General features: G+C 33.5%; 1 protein-coding gene across 2 annotated transcripts in view; it reads right to left on the bottom strand.

The window, feature by feature from the left end:
- LOC141456548 (inactive tyrosine-protein kinase 7-like) overlaps positions 1-19879 on the bottom strand; it is a 157382-nt gene that overhangs the window by 31002 nt on the left and 106501 nt on the right. Inside the window, exons 3-8 of one of the 2 annotated variants that reach the window (XM_074132685.1) lie at positions 10119-10236; positions 4257-4416; positions 3589-3743; positions 1323-1459; positions 978-1238; positions 513-785 (exon numbers count right to left, since the gene is read on the bottom strand). In XM_074132685.1, coding sequence (XP_073988786.1) covers positions 513-785; positions 978-1238; positions 1323-1459; positions 3589-3743; positions 4257-4416; positions 10119-10236 — 1104 coding nt within the window. Of the gene's footprint in view, positions 1-512; positions 786-977; positions 1239-1322; positions 1460-3588; positions 3744-4255; positions 4417-10118; positions 10237-19879 lie in introns of both variants that reach the window. The other variant, XM_074132686.1, reaches the window with a different exon arrangement.

Genomic DNA, 19879 nt, shown 5'->3' with positions numbered 1-19879 from the left:
GAACAAAGGAAGCGATACGGCAGTGTTTGGAGTGGAAAATACAACTGCATCTAACGATGAAGTCACCCAATATCAACTGGGACGCTACATAAGTAGCAATGAGGCCGTATGGCGTATTTTATAATTTTCCATTCATGAACGATATTCAACGGTTGTTCATTTAGCTGTACATCTTGAAAATGGACAGCGTGTGTATTTTATATCAGAAAATGTACGTGCAAGAGCAATGTCGCCACCGCCAACAACATTAACTGAATTTTTCACATTATGTAGAAATGCTACCTTTGCAAGGGCACAACTGTACTCTGAAGTAGGGATAATTTTATGGTTAATTTTCATTTCGTTGTATTGTATACATTTGATCATTAATAAATTATGTTTGAGGTATCAAAACTGCCTTTTTGTTAAACACAGCAACGTGTGAACGGGTACAGCTAGTTATGTATAAATATTATTCCATAGCCTTCGTTTACTATTTTTTCCAAATACTGTTATTAAATTTACATTATTACCTTTGACTGTTAGCGAAGCCGGATTGGAGTACACTGCAGGATGTGGTTTTGTTATTACTTGGCATATATAGTCTCCTTGATCGGAAGGTGACACTGATGTTATATTTAAATAGCCTTTTTTCTCATTAAAACGAGGTCCTTTCACAGGTAAACCATCTTTGTACCAACGCACCGAAGAATGCTTATGACTACCAGAGTATTCACAACGAAAAAGAGCAAATCCACCTTCATCAGCATACAATGATATCGGGCTTTGAGTAATTTCTGGAGGATCTAGATGGGCAAAAAAATGCAAGTATGTACTGAATTTCAATTAAGAAGAACCCAAATTACTTTAATTATACAGTTTGATTATGTATCCAATATACACAGTACTCTCTTTCCAATCAAATTTTTTTATTCCTTAAGCTCCAACACATTAAGAATCAAAATACAAATAATTATTTAATAATAAATGACTCTTACTTGTAACAACAACTTGAAATGATAGAGTTTTTGTTCCGGCTAGATTTTCTATAATGCAAGTATAGTTTCCTTCAGCTGATTTGGTAACACCTTTTAAATGTAGAACAGGACCTCTAGAACCGCCACGTGTCCAAGTTGCCGTAGGTTTAGGTAAACCAGCTGGAGGAATACATCCAATTTCTAAATCTCCGCCCATAGCTACATAACGGAGGTGAGTATCAGACATTGGTATCAAAGTAGTATTATCTGGGTCATTCAAATCTGAAAATAAAATAGTTCTAATGCATATTCAATTCAAATTGGTAATACTTTAAAACAAATACATAAAGTAACCGTCCATCTTACATGCTATCTTTAGACTTGCTGAAAATATCTGTGGTATTTCTGTACTTTCTCCTCTTATCCCAACACATGAATACAATCCTTCATCTGCTGAAGTTACGTTACGAACTACCAGAGAACCATTACTCAGTATTGTGTAACTATAAAACAAAAATAAAATATTTTAAATCATATTTTCGCAATATAAAATAAAATACAAATTTAAGATGGAAGAAAACAAAGGGGAAAAATTAGTACGCAGAATCACCGCTAGAAAGCGCGAGCTCCTACATTTTGAGCTGCTTGAAATTATAGAAAATAAATTATTAGGTCATCAATAAGCACACTCTCACTAAGCGGAGCACATTTCTTTAACCCAGAATAAGCTTATCGCTACTAGATCTCATCAGCTGTAAGCGCTTACACGCAGTAATCAATTTCTATAACATGTATATATTTTCAAGTCTTGGATTCTTTAATTTTTTAACGAACGCAGCGTCACTAGCTGATACACTTGCTCCTCTATATGATACTTACATAAAGAAAATATATTTTTAGGGGAAATAAATAAAATTAATTATACTTCAAAATATTTTGTATTGAGCGGGCTAACGGATCATAGTAGTACTTAACTTAGAATAAATGAAAGAGTGGTGACCTGCAGGGCAAAGGCTTCAGGCGCCTATTGCCTTAGATGTAGGCATGCGTTAAATTAAATAAACTTAAGTAAAACATTTCCAAATTAATTCTGAATGTTAGGTTAAATCATATAAACATAAAATTCAAAGCAGACTAAAGAAAAACAAAAATCACAATTCTAGTGTAATGTCTACATCAAAGAATCGAATGATTCAATTGCTTCCTTAAATCTCATTTGATAAAAGAAAAATAATAAACATTCCTTTCACTGCAGTTAAATAAGCTATTCGAATGGTAAAGATCTTTCTAAAGTAAAGTAAATGCATCTTCAATAGAAAATCTTCTTTAAAAGAAAAAAAGACTCCCAAAAGAAGAATCATTATAAAAACCGAAGCTCGTCAATGTGTATAAACATTGCTGGAAGAAACTTCTTTCATAGAAGAACAAAAATATACAGTCTCTCCGGACATGGCGGAAGGGATCATCATCAAATACACCTCCTCCTGGGAGCCAGATCACATCGCCTCCTCTATCAATTCTTATTTACAACCACAAGTCTCATGTAAATATATACACATGTGTAGTGTTCAACGAAGCTGATTGACAAGTTTACTATTGTACTCGTATATGTAATTGAACAAGCCTTCCATTTCAAAAAAAAAAAAACACAAACTTATCCTACTTTGATAACGAATTTACATACTAAAAGTGTTAAACTTTATCCATAGCGTTTTCCTTTTCATGTTTAACTCCAGATGTGACTTGATTGTTTACATTGAATGCATACAAACAAACCTATATGAAAGAATATATATTTAGAAATAAAGCTGTGGTTTTTATAAAAGTTGTTCACCAAACAATTTAATTTTTGTTTTTGTTTATAAGAAATAAAATAATCAAATAAAAACAAAATTAAATTACTGAAATTATTATACGAAATCTCTAAAGAGCAAAAAAATCTGAGGATGTCAAACGTTGTGTTTCATTTATATGGATTGTCTTTTCTGAGTCAAAGAAACATACGAGTACTAATTCGTAAATTTTCAACCGATATTGCCGAACATAAAAGTAAATTAGATTTCTATTAAGAATATATTGAAAAATGTTTAATTCTTAATAACTAGCAGAGCGATGGTTTCAATTTTTCACAATTAGATGAGTTAAATTGGTGCAATAAAAATGTTTTTGCTGCTACAAATGTTAGAAATTTGCTGTTATTTACTGGCTGACCCACTGGTTGGATTCCCTACTAGATATTGTGGTTTCACCAAAAACATCTCTTTGCAGAACCATGTTATGTTAGATTTTATCAACCAAAATTATAACTAATTTTCATTATAACAGATGACCTAATATAAAAGGATTTTTCAACATCAGTCTATATAACAACACAGGCTGTTAACATACATTAATTATGTTATTTCTTGTAAGCATTCTCTTTGAAATTATACCAGAAAATTTCAAAAATGAAAAGAAAAAAATCAATGTATTCGCGGAATATAGTTTTTCTTTTATCATTTATTTTCTTTTATTTTTATTGGAATGTTGATTAATCATAATTTTAAGATTTTTCATAATTTATAATTTATATATATTTACGATATACCGTCGGCCTATTTTTTTAAATGTATCATTAAAGTATTTAACTCACTGAGTAGAATTATCCAATGGTCCTGTTTGTTTGAAATACCATTCAATAACATCTGCAAACTGGTAGACACAATCAAACTTAGCATTCGTACCGCTCACTGCAATCAGATCTTCTGGCATGACCACTATCTGGGCCCACTGTTCACCTGCATGAACCATAGTTAAAATTAATAAATTAAAATGTGTTTTAAAAAAAGATAATCATTGGATTTTTATAATAAGTGGATAATATTCAATAACAGACGATTCGAACATAAATTTATCCTCGTTAAGCTGAGAAAGTTAGTAATTTTCCAGGTTTGTACTTAAAATGGTACTTCGGTATAGAATCTTTTCTATTAACCAAGAATATAAATCTTAAATTTAATATTTAACTTCTGATTTTTTCAGAAAGAAGAAATATTTACTTCGTTGAAGAAAATGTGCAGAAGCTTACCTACTTTTAATTTATATGTATATTCTTCTACATCCACTCTTTACAAACAATAAAAAATTCATTTACTCATTGAGATGTATAATATGAAAATGGAAAATAATATTTAAAATATTTGAAAAATAATCAAATAATTATTATAAAATTTATAAAGCACCTTCAAACTTGAAGTAACAGACATTTAAATTGTGTAAAAATTATTTCTACATTTAAAAATCCACAGAACGCAAGATACCTGGTACTGTTAGGATAACTTTATTGTAGCTCGTGTGAGTTCCGGCTTCGTTGGAAGCCACACAACGATATACACCATTGTCCAAAGGATTAACTCCAGTGACTACCATGTCCCTTCCTGTAGTGTTCACTTTGCCAAATGTTTTTAGACCATCTCCATTTCTGTAAAAAAAATTTTTTTTTTTGTAATAAACTTATACAATTTCACACAAAATGTCCTGTCGCGAAGGAATTCTTAATTCAAAAGAATTTTCAGTATTAAATAAATCTTATCTGTTACTCAGGACAACCGAACCACGGCCAATAGTATTGGTCCAGGACAAGGAGGGTACTCCGGCTGAAGGTGATAGCTCCCTTTTCAAATCATTTTGGGCATGTCATTTATTTGATTAAATGAACTGTGAGACATTTACTTAGCCCGAAAAAGGAGATCTGTTGAACAAAGACATATCGCAAAAATTCTATCGTGAATGAAGAATTATTGCTGGAATCACTCAAGTTTTTTGTGTTTGAAAGTTCAGTGCAAAGAAAACTTACTACTTAATCAAAAAACTGTTGCGTTAGGTTTAATATAAGGTCTGGCGAAATATCAGAACGCTCAGCAGCAATACTAAACGTGTGATCTTTTGCATTCATTGGAAAGTCTATCAATTACACTTAAAATGGCCCCTCTATGGGCAGGATCTTTAAACAAAAAGTAGTGTTGGAGGCTAAGAGTCCCACCATTGCACTCCAGAGTATCTCTTACAGGACCATTTTGAGTTTAAAGACCCTAGGGGCTCAAGTTCCATCACTTTTTAGTTGCTAATATCTGCCTCTCATTCCAATATCTTCTTATTCTTGGACGTACTTGCAGCTCCTATACTGGGCTATGACCTCCTTGATCCACTGTTTATTGTATCACCTTTCCACTACCTTACACTTAAGTCTTCACTTACTTCTGACCATCGCAATTTGAGACCCACAACTCCACACATTCTCCACTCTTTCCACAAATATCATTCTGGGCTCCCTCATCTTTTTACCATTCTGGCTAGTTCTAATTACTTGATTACTTCGGCTACTGCTACAAATGCATAATCTCCTTCTCTAGGTCGGGTTCTCTATAACTAGGCCTACATACGCCTGAGGATCTAAGCATTAAACACAGAATCTTTTCATCTCTTTAAGGATAATAATCCATTTTTTTTTTAGATCTGCATGTCTGTACAGGCAGAATCAGCGGTTTATAAAGAAGAATTTTTAGAAAAGTCTAAATAATCGAATTTATAAGCAAGGGTTGACCAAAAAATATTGAACATCTACCTTATTCAACGGTTTTTGCCTTTTATATCTTCAACTTCAATTTAAATTTAATTATTGATCTATATCTAAACAGGTCAATTTATTATTCAATGATAATAACTTCTTATGCATTGAGGACTTCAAATTGAGGGAAATAAGACTTACTAGATAGGCTAAAGCGAGGAAAGAGTATCAATGACAAATTCAGATTTCCTCTAATAGGGTAACATTTCCTGAAGGTCCTGGTTTAACTATAAGACTGAGCAGTTTACAAGAAACACAGATGAGAGATATTTCGTAATCCCCAATGAAGTGCATAGTATCAAACTGAAAGCAGAATGAAAATTGGTACGGAGATTAACTTGAAGGATGTCTAGTTGATTAGTTTTTACAGAGTGCTGGTCCCTCTTTTAAAAGAAATCAATTATTCTAGTACACAGTGGAGTGAGGAAAAAAAGGAACAACTTTGTAGCAGTGGCGACAGTATACAGCTGGGGGAGTTGGATGTGCATGATTCATGATAGATTGCAATCAGGATATATGTAGAACACACCCTTCACTATTACATTAACCCATAAATAATAGAACAGCGCTTGCGATCCAAACTGCCTGTCATAACTCTGAATTTTCATGTGTTTTCTCTAGTCGCAACCCTCAGCTGGCGTATGTCGTATGCTTACATTCCACTAACATCTGTCTTTGTGTTCATGCTTTCACACAATTATTACTCCTTAAGCCTAATTCTAATTTATTATTAAATTAAAAATATTTATCTACCTTTCTTGGTTATTACTTATATTGATTACTTATCTTTACAAAAAAAGAAAATTCTATTAACAATTTTCTTTTTCCTTCACTCTGCTTGCTGAGCCATGGCAGGAAAACTTTTCGGACGTCCGTAACAACGATATGTTGGACTTCAAGTCCATGAACACAACTTCTGCTATAAAAGGAACTTAAAAGAAATTTGCAATACACATACAGAATCAATGAAATCAAGCAACGCCGAGTTTCTGGTTTCCTAGGCTATTTAATAATAGCCACTTCAACGAAAGGAACATTAGCCTTGATGGTTCTACATTCTTAATTTCTTTGGCTTATCAGAAGTGGTGTGTAATGGGTAAATGCGTTCAAGTTCTTCCAAAGAGTTTTAATCTCTTAACTCTCACTTGTGAAGATATCTTACAAGTTTTTAAGAATCTACAAAATTATTACAATAACTCAATTGACAACAGTAATGAGGTTGATTACAATCAAAATGATTAAAAACTTGAATGAAATGTTTTTTTGAACCTGTAACTTCATCAAGAAGAAATTATAGAAGAAGAAATAAGTAACAATGTTACTTAACGAAGCTGAAGTGGATTTAACATTCAAGAATCAACCTAAAGACAATAAAAGATAATCGCTAAAATTTCGAAGATTAGCTGCTGAAAAGTAAAACCAAAGAAAAAGAAGGAGAAGTACTACAGTAATTTTAACTATCCATTAAACAGACTTCAAATAGAAGGGCATATTTTAGATGAGCTTTAGAAACCGCAGGTTTCATCAGCGACTCCGGAATGTATTTCAGTTAGGCTTCCGAAGATAATATACATATAGTATGTGCTCTAGTTTTTCAGATTGACGTTGCACATTTAACTTTAATTTATATTATAAATTTCTGGCAATTTAATTCTGAAATTTCGAAATTTAAGCTGTATTCTGGGCTTAATGTAGAAAATGAAGATGAGCTCTAATTGAAGGCGCATTATCACTTCTACTTACTAGCTAAGTAGGTTACGGCACTTCCAGATAATTTTAATGAATAGGAGGAGTTAAATGGAAAATCTCCGAGGAGCCGCTCTCTTATCAACAAAGCAATTTTAACAGTTGCTTTACAACGAGCAAATCCTCATAAAGCCAGCGTCCCGCACCGTCCTAGAGTTTGCTGCTAATTAACTTAGGTCCCCCACCTGATCTAAACTCTTTCATTTTATGGAGTGCAAGAGGCGGATGTGGATTTTCATCTGGTTTACATTAGAGGACAAGGCAGTCGTTGTAGCCTATTTTTCATCACCGGCCATTTTACATTTTCTATTTTTTACTTGTTCTTCCAGAGATTACAAAAAGAGTTGGCAGGTTATGAGGTTGTAAGAGGTTAAGCTTGAACTATAATCTTCAATATTTGATCCCATATTTTTAACATTTTTTATTTGCTTACTCCAAAACCCCCTGTAAGAGTAAGTATTCAAATACGTGAGGATTTCGATTTTCAGTTATCACTGGGAAATAGATGTTTTGAGCTTTTCAGTCTTTGAAAAAGTGGATTTTTCACACTTTTTTCTAGAGAGCCAATATAAAGAACTTACAACCCCCGGAAAATATGCCTGTTTCAGGTTCAGCGGATCAAAGATTTATCTCGTTACGACGAAAGTTATAGCCTACAAAATAATTATAAGGCCAATAATCACTGACGCTAAAGATGCTTGGGGTTTGGACAAAGAAAAATGAGTAGATACTCGGGGTTTAGGAAAGAAAAGTACTGAAAAAAATATTTGGCCCTAGATGTGCAAATGGTTTGTGGAAAATGCTAAAAAAATGAGGAATTATATGAGAAAGTAGGCTATTCGGTAAGCCGGATATAGTTGCTCATATTAAGTGGGAAAGATTGAGATGGTTTGGTCATGTGGAGTGTATACCACGAAGTAGGCTCCCGAGAACTTTCAATCTTCCAAGTGCTCGAGGGGCTTCGAGGACGCCATCGGCTTAGGTTGTAGAGGAAGACTTGCGCCGGACTGATGTGTAAGGTGGCGCATTAATCGTCAAGAGTTGGAATACTTATTGTGGAGGTCCAGGACAGTCGCGCCGTTTAGTAAGTAAGTAATAACCACTTGAATACTATTAATAAGAATTATATCAAAATAATATTTCAAATTTGTAGACCTGTTGATCAGAATTATGACTTTGCTGAAAAGATATTTACAAAAATATTTATAAAATTATTTTCTTCAAAGTGTTTACATACCCAAAGCAAGAATTACTTTTACTTTTAATTAAAACGTTTTTCAAGAAAATTATTTTTTCACTGACATTCCGGAAGCAAAAAGAGATGAGGTTAATCTTCTTTCTAAAATGTTATTTCAGTGCAATGAAACGTTGTAATATCAGTTTACTATACACGAGAATCTTACAGAGGTGTAAAGTTAAAACTCACATCAGTTAAACAAAAAGTCACATCAGTTTATTGTACTGTTTTAATTAACCTGAGTATTAATTAAGATTAAGAAATAACCTCCCAAATTTCTGAGTTTTGAAGAAAAACAATCCTTCTAAGAACTTTTACGAGTTGTTGGTAATTTTGCGGCATCCACAAAAGAGTTACAAGACTTCCAAGTGTTTATAAATGAAACTTAGGAACACTAAGATTAATGAAATTCTGAGGAAGCTGTGACGTTGTGCTTCCTTTAACAGTTAACATTTTATCACATTAAATTTATAAATCGTGGCAAGAGGATGGAGGCGTGAGAAGTGAGAGTGATATCGTTTGATTTAATTTGATTTATTTACTGGATTTTTATTTCATTTATTCAACATGAATCCGGAAAGTCAATACGAACAAACTTAGATTAGAGTGGAGGTCTATTTTTGGCAGTAAAACTTAATGAATATTCAGCTAACCTTGAAAGTCTGTTACATTCATCAGAGCGACGGTTACAGCTTTAATAGAAGAGGAACTATATTTCAAAAAAACTCTTTCGATTCTTTTGGTGTGAAGGTATTTTCCTTAAATTGGGACAAGTAAAGAGGAGAAAAGTACCAAATCATAACCTTTTTTTACTGGACTAATCCATTAAAATAGTTTCCTAAATGTGACACTGATTTCAAACTAATTTTTTCCACTCATTTTCAAGACAAAAGTAAAAATAAATATACAAATGGTAACACAAAAACAGAGAGAGGATGCAGCAATTTTCTTATGGAGGCAACAGTGAGGTTTCTTAATACGATTAGGTTTGTTTTTTTAAATCCAGGTAGCAGTGATAAGTATAAAAAAGTATGAAACAGGACGAACACATAGAATACAAGAACTGGATCAATTTAGTTCTTTGTTAGCGTCTTTCTTCAGTCCTCCATTTTTCTTAATACATTTTCCAACTTGTTTGTTTACAATCTATCCGAGAAATACTTTTTGCATTAAATCAATTTAATAATTTAGTGATTGCAACTACCTTCTACGTATTAGAGAACTCAGTCCTCAAATATATACCTAACATATCATTAATTTTGTTAGTTAGGGACCAGGCTAAAAGGTTTAATGAGCTTGGGCATTACAAAAGTACAATCTTAAATGTTAAGTCATAATACTCAAGGATGGAAGTGACTTAAAACAAACAGGAAACATTCTTAAATAGCTAAATTACGTAACATGTAAAAGAAATTTTTTTTGTGGCAATTGAAATCCTACTGGAACTAAATTTAACTAAATATTTAGTATAAATTCAAACTTTCAAGATTCCTCTTAGCAAAAACATCTATTGTCTAATGAAGTCCGGTTTTCGAAACCTATAGAACACCTGTTATATGTAAACGGAACTTACTTAAACCACTGAATTTGTACGGGTTCTTTTCCTTCCACATGGCAGCTCAGTGTGAGATTACCACCAAATGTCGTGGGTATCTTGCCGTGTACCTTCACTTTAACCGTCTCACTCAACCCTGTGAACAAAACAAGTATAATTACTATAAAGCAACTATATTAAGTATAGCAGGACAAAAATTTTAATAAATATTGATATTTTGTACGAAAACAATAAGTTATTTGTGTCACTTATAAAATAAGCAATTATATGCTCTAATGTTTTTCAAGTTAATGCATAAAGAAATATTACCTTCGCTAACCCTAGTTATTATTAAAATAAACTCGAATATTTATTTAATTAACCAACAAGCAATGCGATAACATTTTAGCCCAGCACACTGTTCTTTTATGAAAATAATCACCAAACAAATTAAAAGTAAAAGAAACGCATCCTCATTAACTCCAATTAGTTATAGAATGACCAGCAATGAACTAAAGATTAGTCCAAAGTAGTTTTTATTAAGGCGGCTACTTCCCTTTGTTCTATATTAAATACGTTGCCGTCTATTTTTAACCAACATCACTATTCTGTCTCTTGTTCTCACGCGTACGAATTAGTTCAGACAATGAATAGGAAGTCAGAAAGTATTTCATGAATACAAAATTAGCCCTTTCTAAAAATTTTTAATTAACAAAGAAATAAATATATTTTTTAATTAGCTACGAAGTTGTTTTGTTAATTTTTTTTAATGATTTACTAATGAGTATAGTTTAATTTTTATTCTTTAGAAAGTTGTAAAACATTAAACTGACATCTTCTAGTATTTGGGTTTTTAAAATAATAGTTGTCTTCTAGTACTTATTTTTGTTCCTTTTTTTACAGCTCCTATGTAAAAGTTAAGAATGGGGTTATTGTATTATCTACGAAGATAAGTACACTCAAACTAGATTCCATCCCAACTTCAACATGGAAATACTTGTGAGGAAATAGATTAGACAGATCCCAGAAATGTTAAGAGAGAGGATCTCTCCTTGCCTGCTAACTCAATGACATACTTCTTTACAATTATTTCTACAAGAGAAGAGTAGAAGATATAATTAAGATAAGTTAGTAGAAATAATTTTTATACTTAATCGCTAGACAACGAATCTGTGAAATCTGTGTGGTAGCTAAAAGAACGTTCAAACATCTGGCGACAAAGATAACTTTTAAATCAACATCCTACTTTTTTGAATAATTTGAATAATGTTTTTACTTAGGTGAATTTAAGTAGAAAACTTTTTAAATGAATCCGTTAAACCATCTTTACGATTTAGAAACCTAGATGCTTTACCACAAGTAAATCTGTCGTTCTGAGATTCTAAGCCTACATTCAATCTGGCTATTCTAAAAGCGTGCCTTGCAATGTTTTCCTTTTACGCCTTCCATTTCCATTAAAGCCAGAGACTGTGCGTGTGTGTGTGAAGTATAAGAAAACTGAAAGCATGGAGTAACAGGAGATGACGTCACACTCAGCAGCAAAACATTCGAATAAAGGCATCTTGGTAAGAGAGGGTTAATGGTTCGAAAGAGGAACTTTCTTTCATTTCCTACGTCACAAAGCTCATGACAAAAACACGACACATATACAAATAGTGCGCGTGCGAAAATGAATTAGAAAGATGAAAAAGTGGTACCAACTTTACTTCCGTATTCAATCACATTAAAGAACATGGATTGTAGTAAAAGCGTATTTTCTTGTAACCGCGATAATATTACTTATATTTCACAATTTCCTGTTTTGCTTTAAGCCGCCATGTGAAAACCTCTAGATGTCTTGGCTTATTTAAGTTTGTTGGTTTGAATGAAATATAAAGCTGTAAAATTACAGAAGGGAAACAAAAATCACTCGCAATTTAAATCTAAAACGAAATCTAACGAAAGGGTTTTTGAGATCATTATGGATGGTGAGGTTAGAAACATAGAATGGAGCGTTAGTTTTCGTAATATTTTTGGGCTGCAATGAATGGATGCGCAGAGAGTTGGAACGTTTAGTTGACACCCATACTTCGATGCAGTAACAGCAGGTATAAGAGTCTTTTGTTATGTAGGCTGAGTTTCGATCGTTTGTCAAGTAGTAGAAGTTTGTAGCGTTGGTTAGTTTCTTGTCTTTTCAGTCTAGTATGGGGATTCCATGCCAACCGTTTGTCTAGGTACAGTCCAAGGTAGCGTACTTTGTCCACAGTTGGTACTGGAGTTTGGTTCATGAAGATGGGAGGTAGGATTTTCCGACTAAGAGTAAATACTATATATTTTGATTTCGTAACGTTAGTTTTTATTCGCCATTTGATGAACATAATGCTTTAATTTATGTTTTTTTTCTGAAAATTGTAGATATGGACAAAATTTAAGTATTATAATTAGCAGTTCTCAGTTATGAAAAATCAAAAAATGCCTACTCTAAGAGATCTTTGTGACTAGAAGAAGCTTTTGAGTCATACGAATGAGGCGAATCGGGCTCATTGTTTGTTGTTATTATTATTTAAGGCTGGCTTTACGTGACCAGCTGTCGAGGACGGAAGCGACTAACAAACGTACTTTGCTATAAATTTCTCAAATTAACCATTAGATAAAATCTAAGACCTAGACCGAGAATAGAACCCAGTAACATCAGTTACTACATCCTAGCTTTGCGGGTCTAGCCCCTAACTGCTCGATTGTCATGGCGCCAGTATCGTGCTCATTAAGAGTCATTGTTTATCATTTATTTTGTGTATTGCTCTAATAATAATAATAATAATAATCAAAAAACATTTCGTATTTGCAATAGATAAGCACAGAATTGCCGCATACGAAACGATCCAGGAGATTAGCGGAAATTTATATCATATTGTGGATTTCAAGGAAGGGAAAAGCAATAATGCGCTTCAAAAGTGCATAGGTCTTCCTTCTCCCTTATCACTTACAGGATATGTGTGTATATCACTTAGTGTGCTGCAGTTTATCTCGCTTTACTGTACTATTTCTAACGATGCAATCTAACGGAAGGAGATGCAAACTCCAAACACTAAGCGCTTTTCAATTCTTTACAGATTCCTAGAAAATATTACGGAGCTGTATTTTTAATACTCACCTTTTTTTTTTATGTCTTCCACGTTATTTAAGTAAAGAATAAATAACACCCAGACTGAATGGGCTATTAAAGACACTCTTGCGCTAAAGCATTGGGGCTGAATATCTGCCTGCTGTTTGGCTGAGGTAGGAGATCAATTTTTATTCCGTTTCCACTACAAGGTTAAGCACTCAAATCTGGATTTTATGTCCTGTTTCTACCCCTGAACATTAAGGGTAAACTATTATGGATAACTTATTCTCCATTTTATCTGTTATATAAACTTTAAACCTTTTTACTTATTCATGTTCAGTCGGTGAAGAACAAAAAGTGGTAAAAAGAAAAGATAAAACCTTTTTGTAAAAGAAAATAATATTTACGTCAAGGTAAGATAAATAACGAGATTTGATATTATTAATTAAGACAAATACCATCTCGAACAAAGCATACAGCAAAATAAGCCCTGGTGGAGAAATAAAGACGAAGAAAACATTGTTAGAAGTACGTATGCAATGGAGGTTGGTGAAGTAATTCTAAAAATGGTGATATCTTGCATGGTAGCACAATACACGGGCGGCTACTGCCTTGTTTTTGCTAGAATGTTTTTCTGATATAAAAGACATACAATACAAACAGGACAAAACTGGGCCGCTTTTGTACAACAAATTTCAAACAGAAATTATATTTCCTAAACAGAAAACAAAAATGTACTTTGTTGAAAAAAAAAATATGCAAGTTAATTACTTGCGATTTTTAATTTAAACGAATTTGGGGTAAGCACGTAGTGACATCTGACAGCAGTTTTGCTGTCAGAAACTTGAAATGAACTAATGAAAACATGTAATCAAGCTTTTATTTTTGGTAAATTTCACAATCGATTTTTATGTTTTGTTTGCTGCCAATCAATCTTTAATCTAAATCAATTGTTTATTAAATATTTCAGTAATTACTCTTTCAGGTTTAAACCAAGTAAATTAAATTGCTTTAATTATTTATTTAGTAAAGCTTTTGTTATGCTGTTATTTTGTTCAGTGAACAAGTAAACTTCTGTTTCATTTATTAGTAAAATTTGTTGTTAGACATCACCCTTTTTAAAACATTCATACTGTTCAACTTTTACAACACTGATTGTTTCAAAAACACAATTAACCTAACTGAAATCTGTTTCAAAAATAACTTTTTTTTAACCAACTATTGGACAATAATTTTACATTTAACAAATTGTATTACAGCTAACTTTAAGTTGTAGTAGAGAGCTTCACTGCTTTTTTAACAGCAGAATTAGAAAGACTATTCAGTGATTTCCGCTTTCCTTTCAGATTTTGGTCAAAAACCCCTCTCACAACTCTTGCATATTTCCCACCATTTATAATATTATAATATATATTATAATATTATAATTATAAAATATAATCTAAAACTCAAATGTCTTCAGCGAAGGAAGTCTACACAAAACCTTTAGACAGATATTAAATACATATAAGTTACATGATACTTTTTTAAGTTTTTTAAAATCAGATGGTATTTTCTGTAACGGGTCTGAGCATCTTCTCTGTCGATAGAAATGATTAGGACTATGTTTATATTCTATCCAGAAAAGAGAAAGGAGGAGACTGAGTGCAAGAACGGGATTCAATGGAGGTTGAGCGTTTGACTGAAATCCTTACCATGATGCCCAAGACACAAACGGGAATTAGCCTTTTGTTCTTCTAGGAGAGTTTGGATTTTTTGTTAAGTAAGCCTTTTGTCAAGTAGCAGGTTAAGATGAAACAGGAATTTTATTGTAAAAGACAGAGGAAATATGATGCGTCGAAGATAGGATTGAAGATATCTATGAGCTGTAACTGAACTTGGGAAATAAGATAGCTGCATCAACCGTACAGAGAAGAAGTATTTTCTCAGGATAAGTTGGTTATGTCTAAAGACAGTACAGTGTACAAGTTGGGACCTAGATTGCCTTGTGGTTCTCCAGCGCCAACAGAAATACCAGCCCGCTTGCATTCGAAAATACGTACAGCGTGGAGGCCCACCATGGCGGTCCGGTTTTAAGTATAACATACTAAAACCTCAACAGAATTATAATCCCAAATTAGCGCATGCAGGTTTCGTGATGTCATTGTTAAGGCTACACATTCGTGCTGAAACGTTTGGTAAGTAGAAAAAGACAAAGTTTTTAATACTTACAACCATCAAGATAGAATTTAAAACATGAAAATTGTATAACATTTATTTCAATAAAAAAAAAAAAATGAGATCAATACACGATTATGGTATTGATTTTTGTTGATAATAAGTATATATTTGATGTCTCTGAGGGTTAAATTTAAATAAACTTTTCATATCTGGCAGATAAAGTATTATGAAAGGGTTTATTGAGAAGGAGAATAATGTCTCAATAAAATTTCAGACTAACGCCCTTTAAGGGTAAGAAGGAACATGATTCTTTATATATATATATATATTACACTAACATAGAGAGATACCCGAATAAGAGATAGATAGAGTGATGGCAGAAGGAAAAAGACATGGAAAAAGAGCCAGGAATAGAGATATGTTACTACACAATTCATGCCCGACCATCTGTTAGTAGACTACTTTATTAGAATACCCGCAACTTCTTATACAGTATATAAAAATGTATGCTGCGGTGGTTGCCAAGACTCTACAACGATAGATGACTGTACACGCCAAGAATTCTCCTTCATCTTGTGATGCTTGTTTGCCCTAAGAACTCCAATACAACATATCCAGTGAATTTTACTCTTGCAAAAAAAAAAACATTGCTACAATTCTTGGTTACAATATTAAAGAACGTTATTTATTCTAAATAAATATACTATTCAATTACTTGGATTCTTTTTGTAATTCAACTAAGAGTTTAGATAAATGAATTGCTTTTCACTAAGATTTAAAATGGTTATGCACTCTTTATTTAACATGCAATGATTTCTGAAAGAAACTAGGAGATATTTCTGTGAATGTATGATAAAGAGGCGTTTAATTCTGAGGAAAACCTTTGGATAAAGTTTTCAGGAATTTCTTGCATGGCGGAGAAAAAAATAAAATAAAATAACGGTAGTTATTTTACAAGGTGTGGCTATTAAATAACAAGAATAATGCAGCTACAGAAGAACTGTGCATACGCCAAATCTTAACGACCGACAGCTGTGCAGCGTAAAGCTTTCTCTTTCGATTGCACCGTCTCACTTGCTTGTAGAGAAATCTGCTTCAACGGAACAGTCGTTTGTGTAAGAGGTGTTAGTTTCGTTTTGCCGAAAACAAGATTCTACACATGTAGTAGAGCAACGAATTGTCGTGAAATTTCACATCAAAACTTGGTAAAACCGCTACTGAAACTTATCTTTTATTAGAAAGAAGTTTATGGCGATGAATGTTAATCATGTGCGCGATTTGTTGAGTGGTTCAAGCGTTTCTAAGATGGCCGAGAAAACGTCGAAGATGATGACCGCCTGGGTCGCCCTTCCACGTCCAAAACGAATGAAAATATCGATTATAATTAATCAACATTACTACCGTGAGGTACTCGCTTAACTCCGTGAAAGAATAAGGAAAAAACAAGTCATGGGTTCTCCATCAAGACAATGCGCCGGCTCACACTGCATTGTCTGTCAAGACGTTTCCAGCCAAGTATAACCTGCCAGTTTTAGGCCATCCGCCTTATTCGCCTGTGACCTGGCCCCATGTGACTTTTATCTGTTCCCCAAAGTCAAATCTGCATTAAAAGGATCACGATTTCAGTCAGTAGTTGAAGCTGAGAATGAAAAGGCGGCACGCGTCATGCAGGAGCTCACAGAAAAAGACTTCCAGCACTGTTCCGAACAATGGTAAATTCGCATGGAGCGTTGTAGGGTTAGGAGAGGGATGTATATTGAAGGTGATAATGACTAAATATGTATACATTTAAAATAAAATGTTTTACAGCAATGTTCTCGTTATTTAATAGCCACAACTCGTATAGAATTATCTGAATCTGACATTTGGTAATAACTGGTTATTAGCAAGGATCAGCTAATCAAAAAGAAAACTGACTTAGTTTTCTTAAATTCAAAAGAAAGCAAATCAAGATTTCCTATTCACATGATATGAAATCTTCTTTGGAATGGGCAGTTGCTGAATAAGGCAAAGGAAAGTCAAGTCAAGAAATAAACTTTTCAGTTTAATTTGTGACTCTTTTCACGGTAGTTGGTACGTCACTGATAACTTAGTATATATATATATATATATATATATATATATATATATATAGCTTTGGTGTTGGCCCCCAAGGGAACGCTCTCTACAAAACTACCTCGGGAATCCACTTCTATTCTAAAACGAAGGGATCTCCTACTCATAGGGGCTATAGGAGAAGATAGAGAAGCGAGGGTTTTTGGCTTTACGACCCACTCCTCCAACCCCTTTTATAGGGTAGGTATTTGGAATGGTCGGGGGACTTAATTAGGGCCGGGACTTTAAATGGGTCATAAAGATGTCCCGCTGGCTGAGTCAGCCGCATGCAGGGGTGAGCTTACTTGCTTATAGGCAGATCTAGTTGGGGGAAGTGCCAGTGTGCCGTCTATATAGGGTAAAACGAAATTCCCTGCTTACATTTACGTAAAACTCTTTGGTTATATTATTATACTTTGGCTTTCATTGGGAATTTTCGCTAGGCCATTTTTTAGCAAATGCTTTGCTAAAATGGGTACTTTTAATACATAACTTTTGTTTTTTATTTATTTTTTAGATTTTTTAATCTAAGGCACGTCATCATCTGCGTTATTAGAGCTTTATTTCAGTGCAATGTCAGCCATCGAACAGTTTCTCTCGTTACAAACAACACTGTCTATCACAGGAGGCCAAAAAGGTTGTTTTTTTGCGTTTGTAGTGCTACAATCAGCGCGTTAGCGCTTTAAGTAACAATGATACAATAGAGTAATACATGATAAGGTAACGAGTGGAGAAGTTACCCAGTGGTAACACTCTAAAACATTAGACTATTAGTCACTCTCTTCACTTGAGAGGAAACCTCAACGTCTTTTAAGACGTCTTGTCGGGTTGTCAGGAAGAGTTCTAGAAGAAAGATTTTGACCTAGAGGATTTATATGAGATTGCAGGCTGAAGAGGATTTTTCTGTATCGTGTTTTAGCAACTTGGGTGACAAAAGGAATGAATGTTGAGGTCAGTGTGTATAGTCAGGTTGGAGACATAAAATGAAGCGTTTACGAAGTATTTTAGATAGTAGCGATTGAATTCTTTGGAGATTGGAGCGTTTGGTTGAACCCCACAGCTCTATTCCATACGCCCAGTTGGGTTTCAAAATAGAAGTATAAATCAGTCTTTTGTTATCCAGAGAGAGTTTTGGTCTATCGTCTATGAGTCTTTTAAGTAGTCGATAGCGTCTGTTTAGTTCTGTTCTTTTAAGTCTAGTGTGGGGGTTCCGAGAAAGTCTTCAGCCTAAGTAAAGCCCAAAGTAGCGGGCAACGTTCACTACTGGTAGAGGTGGCCAAAAAGGTGAAACACTCCTTCAAGCAAGAAATGAGATCGTCCGGATTAGCGCTATAAGTAACAATACAAATACAGGATAAGCAGAATCAGAAGGCGTAGTAACATGGAATAGAAAACCTAAGATGTTAAAGCGTCATAATTTTAAATAAAAATAATAATTTATTTGAATTTATAATTAAAGGCAATGATCAAATGCGTAAATTTTGTAAAAAGCTTTCTTATTTTGACTACTAATATGTGTATCAGATGACAGTTGATCTAACCAGAAAACACTATAAGATATTGAATAAAACGGATTCTCTATATTTGACTGTGAAAATTTTTATTAACTGTCATAAAAAGTTCAACTAAAAACCAAAAGAGAGTATGTTTAAACAGGGAAATTTCCCTTCAAATAGCATTATTCTACTATGAACGTTAGCCAAAGAGGGATGGATTCGATAGACTGGGGATTGTTAGATGGTTATGGGTGTAGGGCTGTAGTTGGATGGATAGGGGTGTTCGGAGGAGGTAAGAGTTGTAGAGTGGCCGTTATCGCTGGTTACTGACAGCGGTCGTTATGGAAACGGCTTCCACAACACCGCAATCCAAAAGGGAGCGCGCCCGGCAGAAGTCATATATATATATATATAAATATATATATATAACTAAACCGCACGCATAAACAAACAGAGAAAAACTGAACAGACATCATAACCTAAAACCCATGGACTGCTGGTTAATTTACAATATTGGAAAGCGATTTTGAATGTTTTGAAAACAGCGGAATCTTAGCAGTTAAAAAAAATGAAATCATTATAGCATTATCACAAAATAGAGTTTAAACAAAATTAGAGATCAATGATGCATTAAATTTTAGATTACTTTAGTTTTTTGATTAAAAATTTAATCATTTACGTTGTACAGAAAAGTAAATCTAAACTTTAAAAAAAATGTGTAAGCGTTCAATGTCTGGAATAAAAAAAAAAAAATCATAATTAAATTTCAAGTTATCAAGGAATTAAATATTTGTTCAATGAGGCTGCTTAATTTCATTTTTTAATATTCACTGATAAGTTGCTGAAAGAGCCGCTTCTTGCCTTCGTTACCATCTAATTACTATTTGTTTTCCAGGATGCTGGGTAAAAACTTAGCAAATCTCTATCAGAGATTTATTTCGCATCTGGACTAAAGCCCCACAGCT

This window comes from Rhodnius prolixus, unplaced genomic scaffold (assembly GCF_049639745.1).
Source record: "Rhodnius prolixus isolate KJV_2025 unplaced genomic scaffold, Rpr scaffold_4, whole genome shotgun sequence".
Lineage (NCBI taxonomy): Eukaryota > Metazoa > Arthropoda > Insecta > Hemiptera > Reduviidae > Rhodnius > Rhodnius prolixus.
Note: the sequence above shows the minus strand (reverse complement) of the source record. Positions and strands in the feature narration are given on the sequence as shown.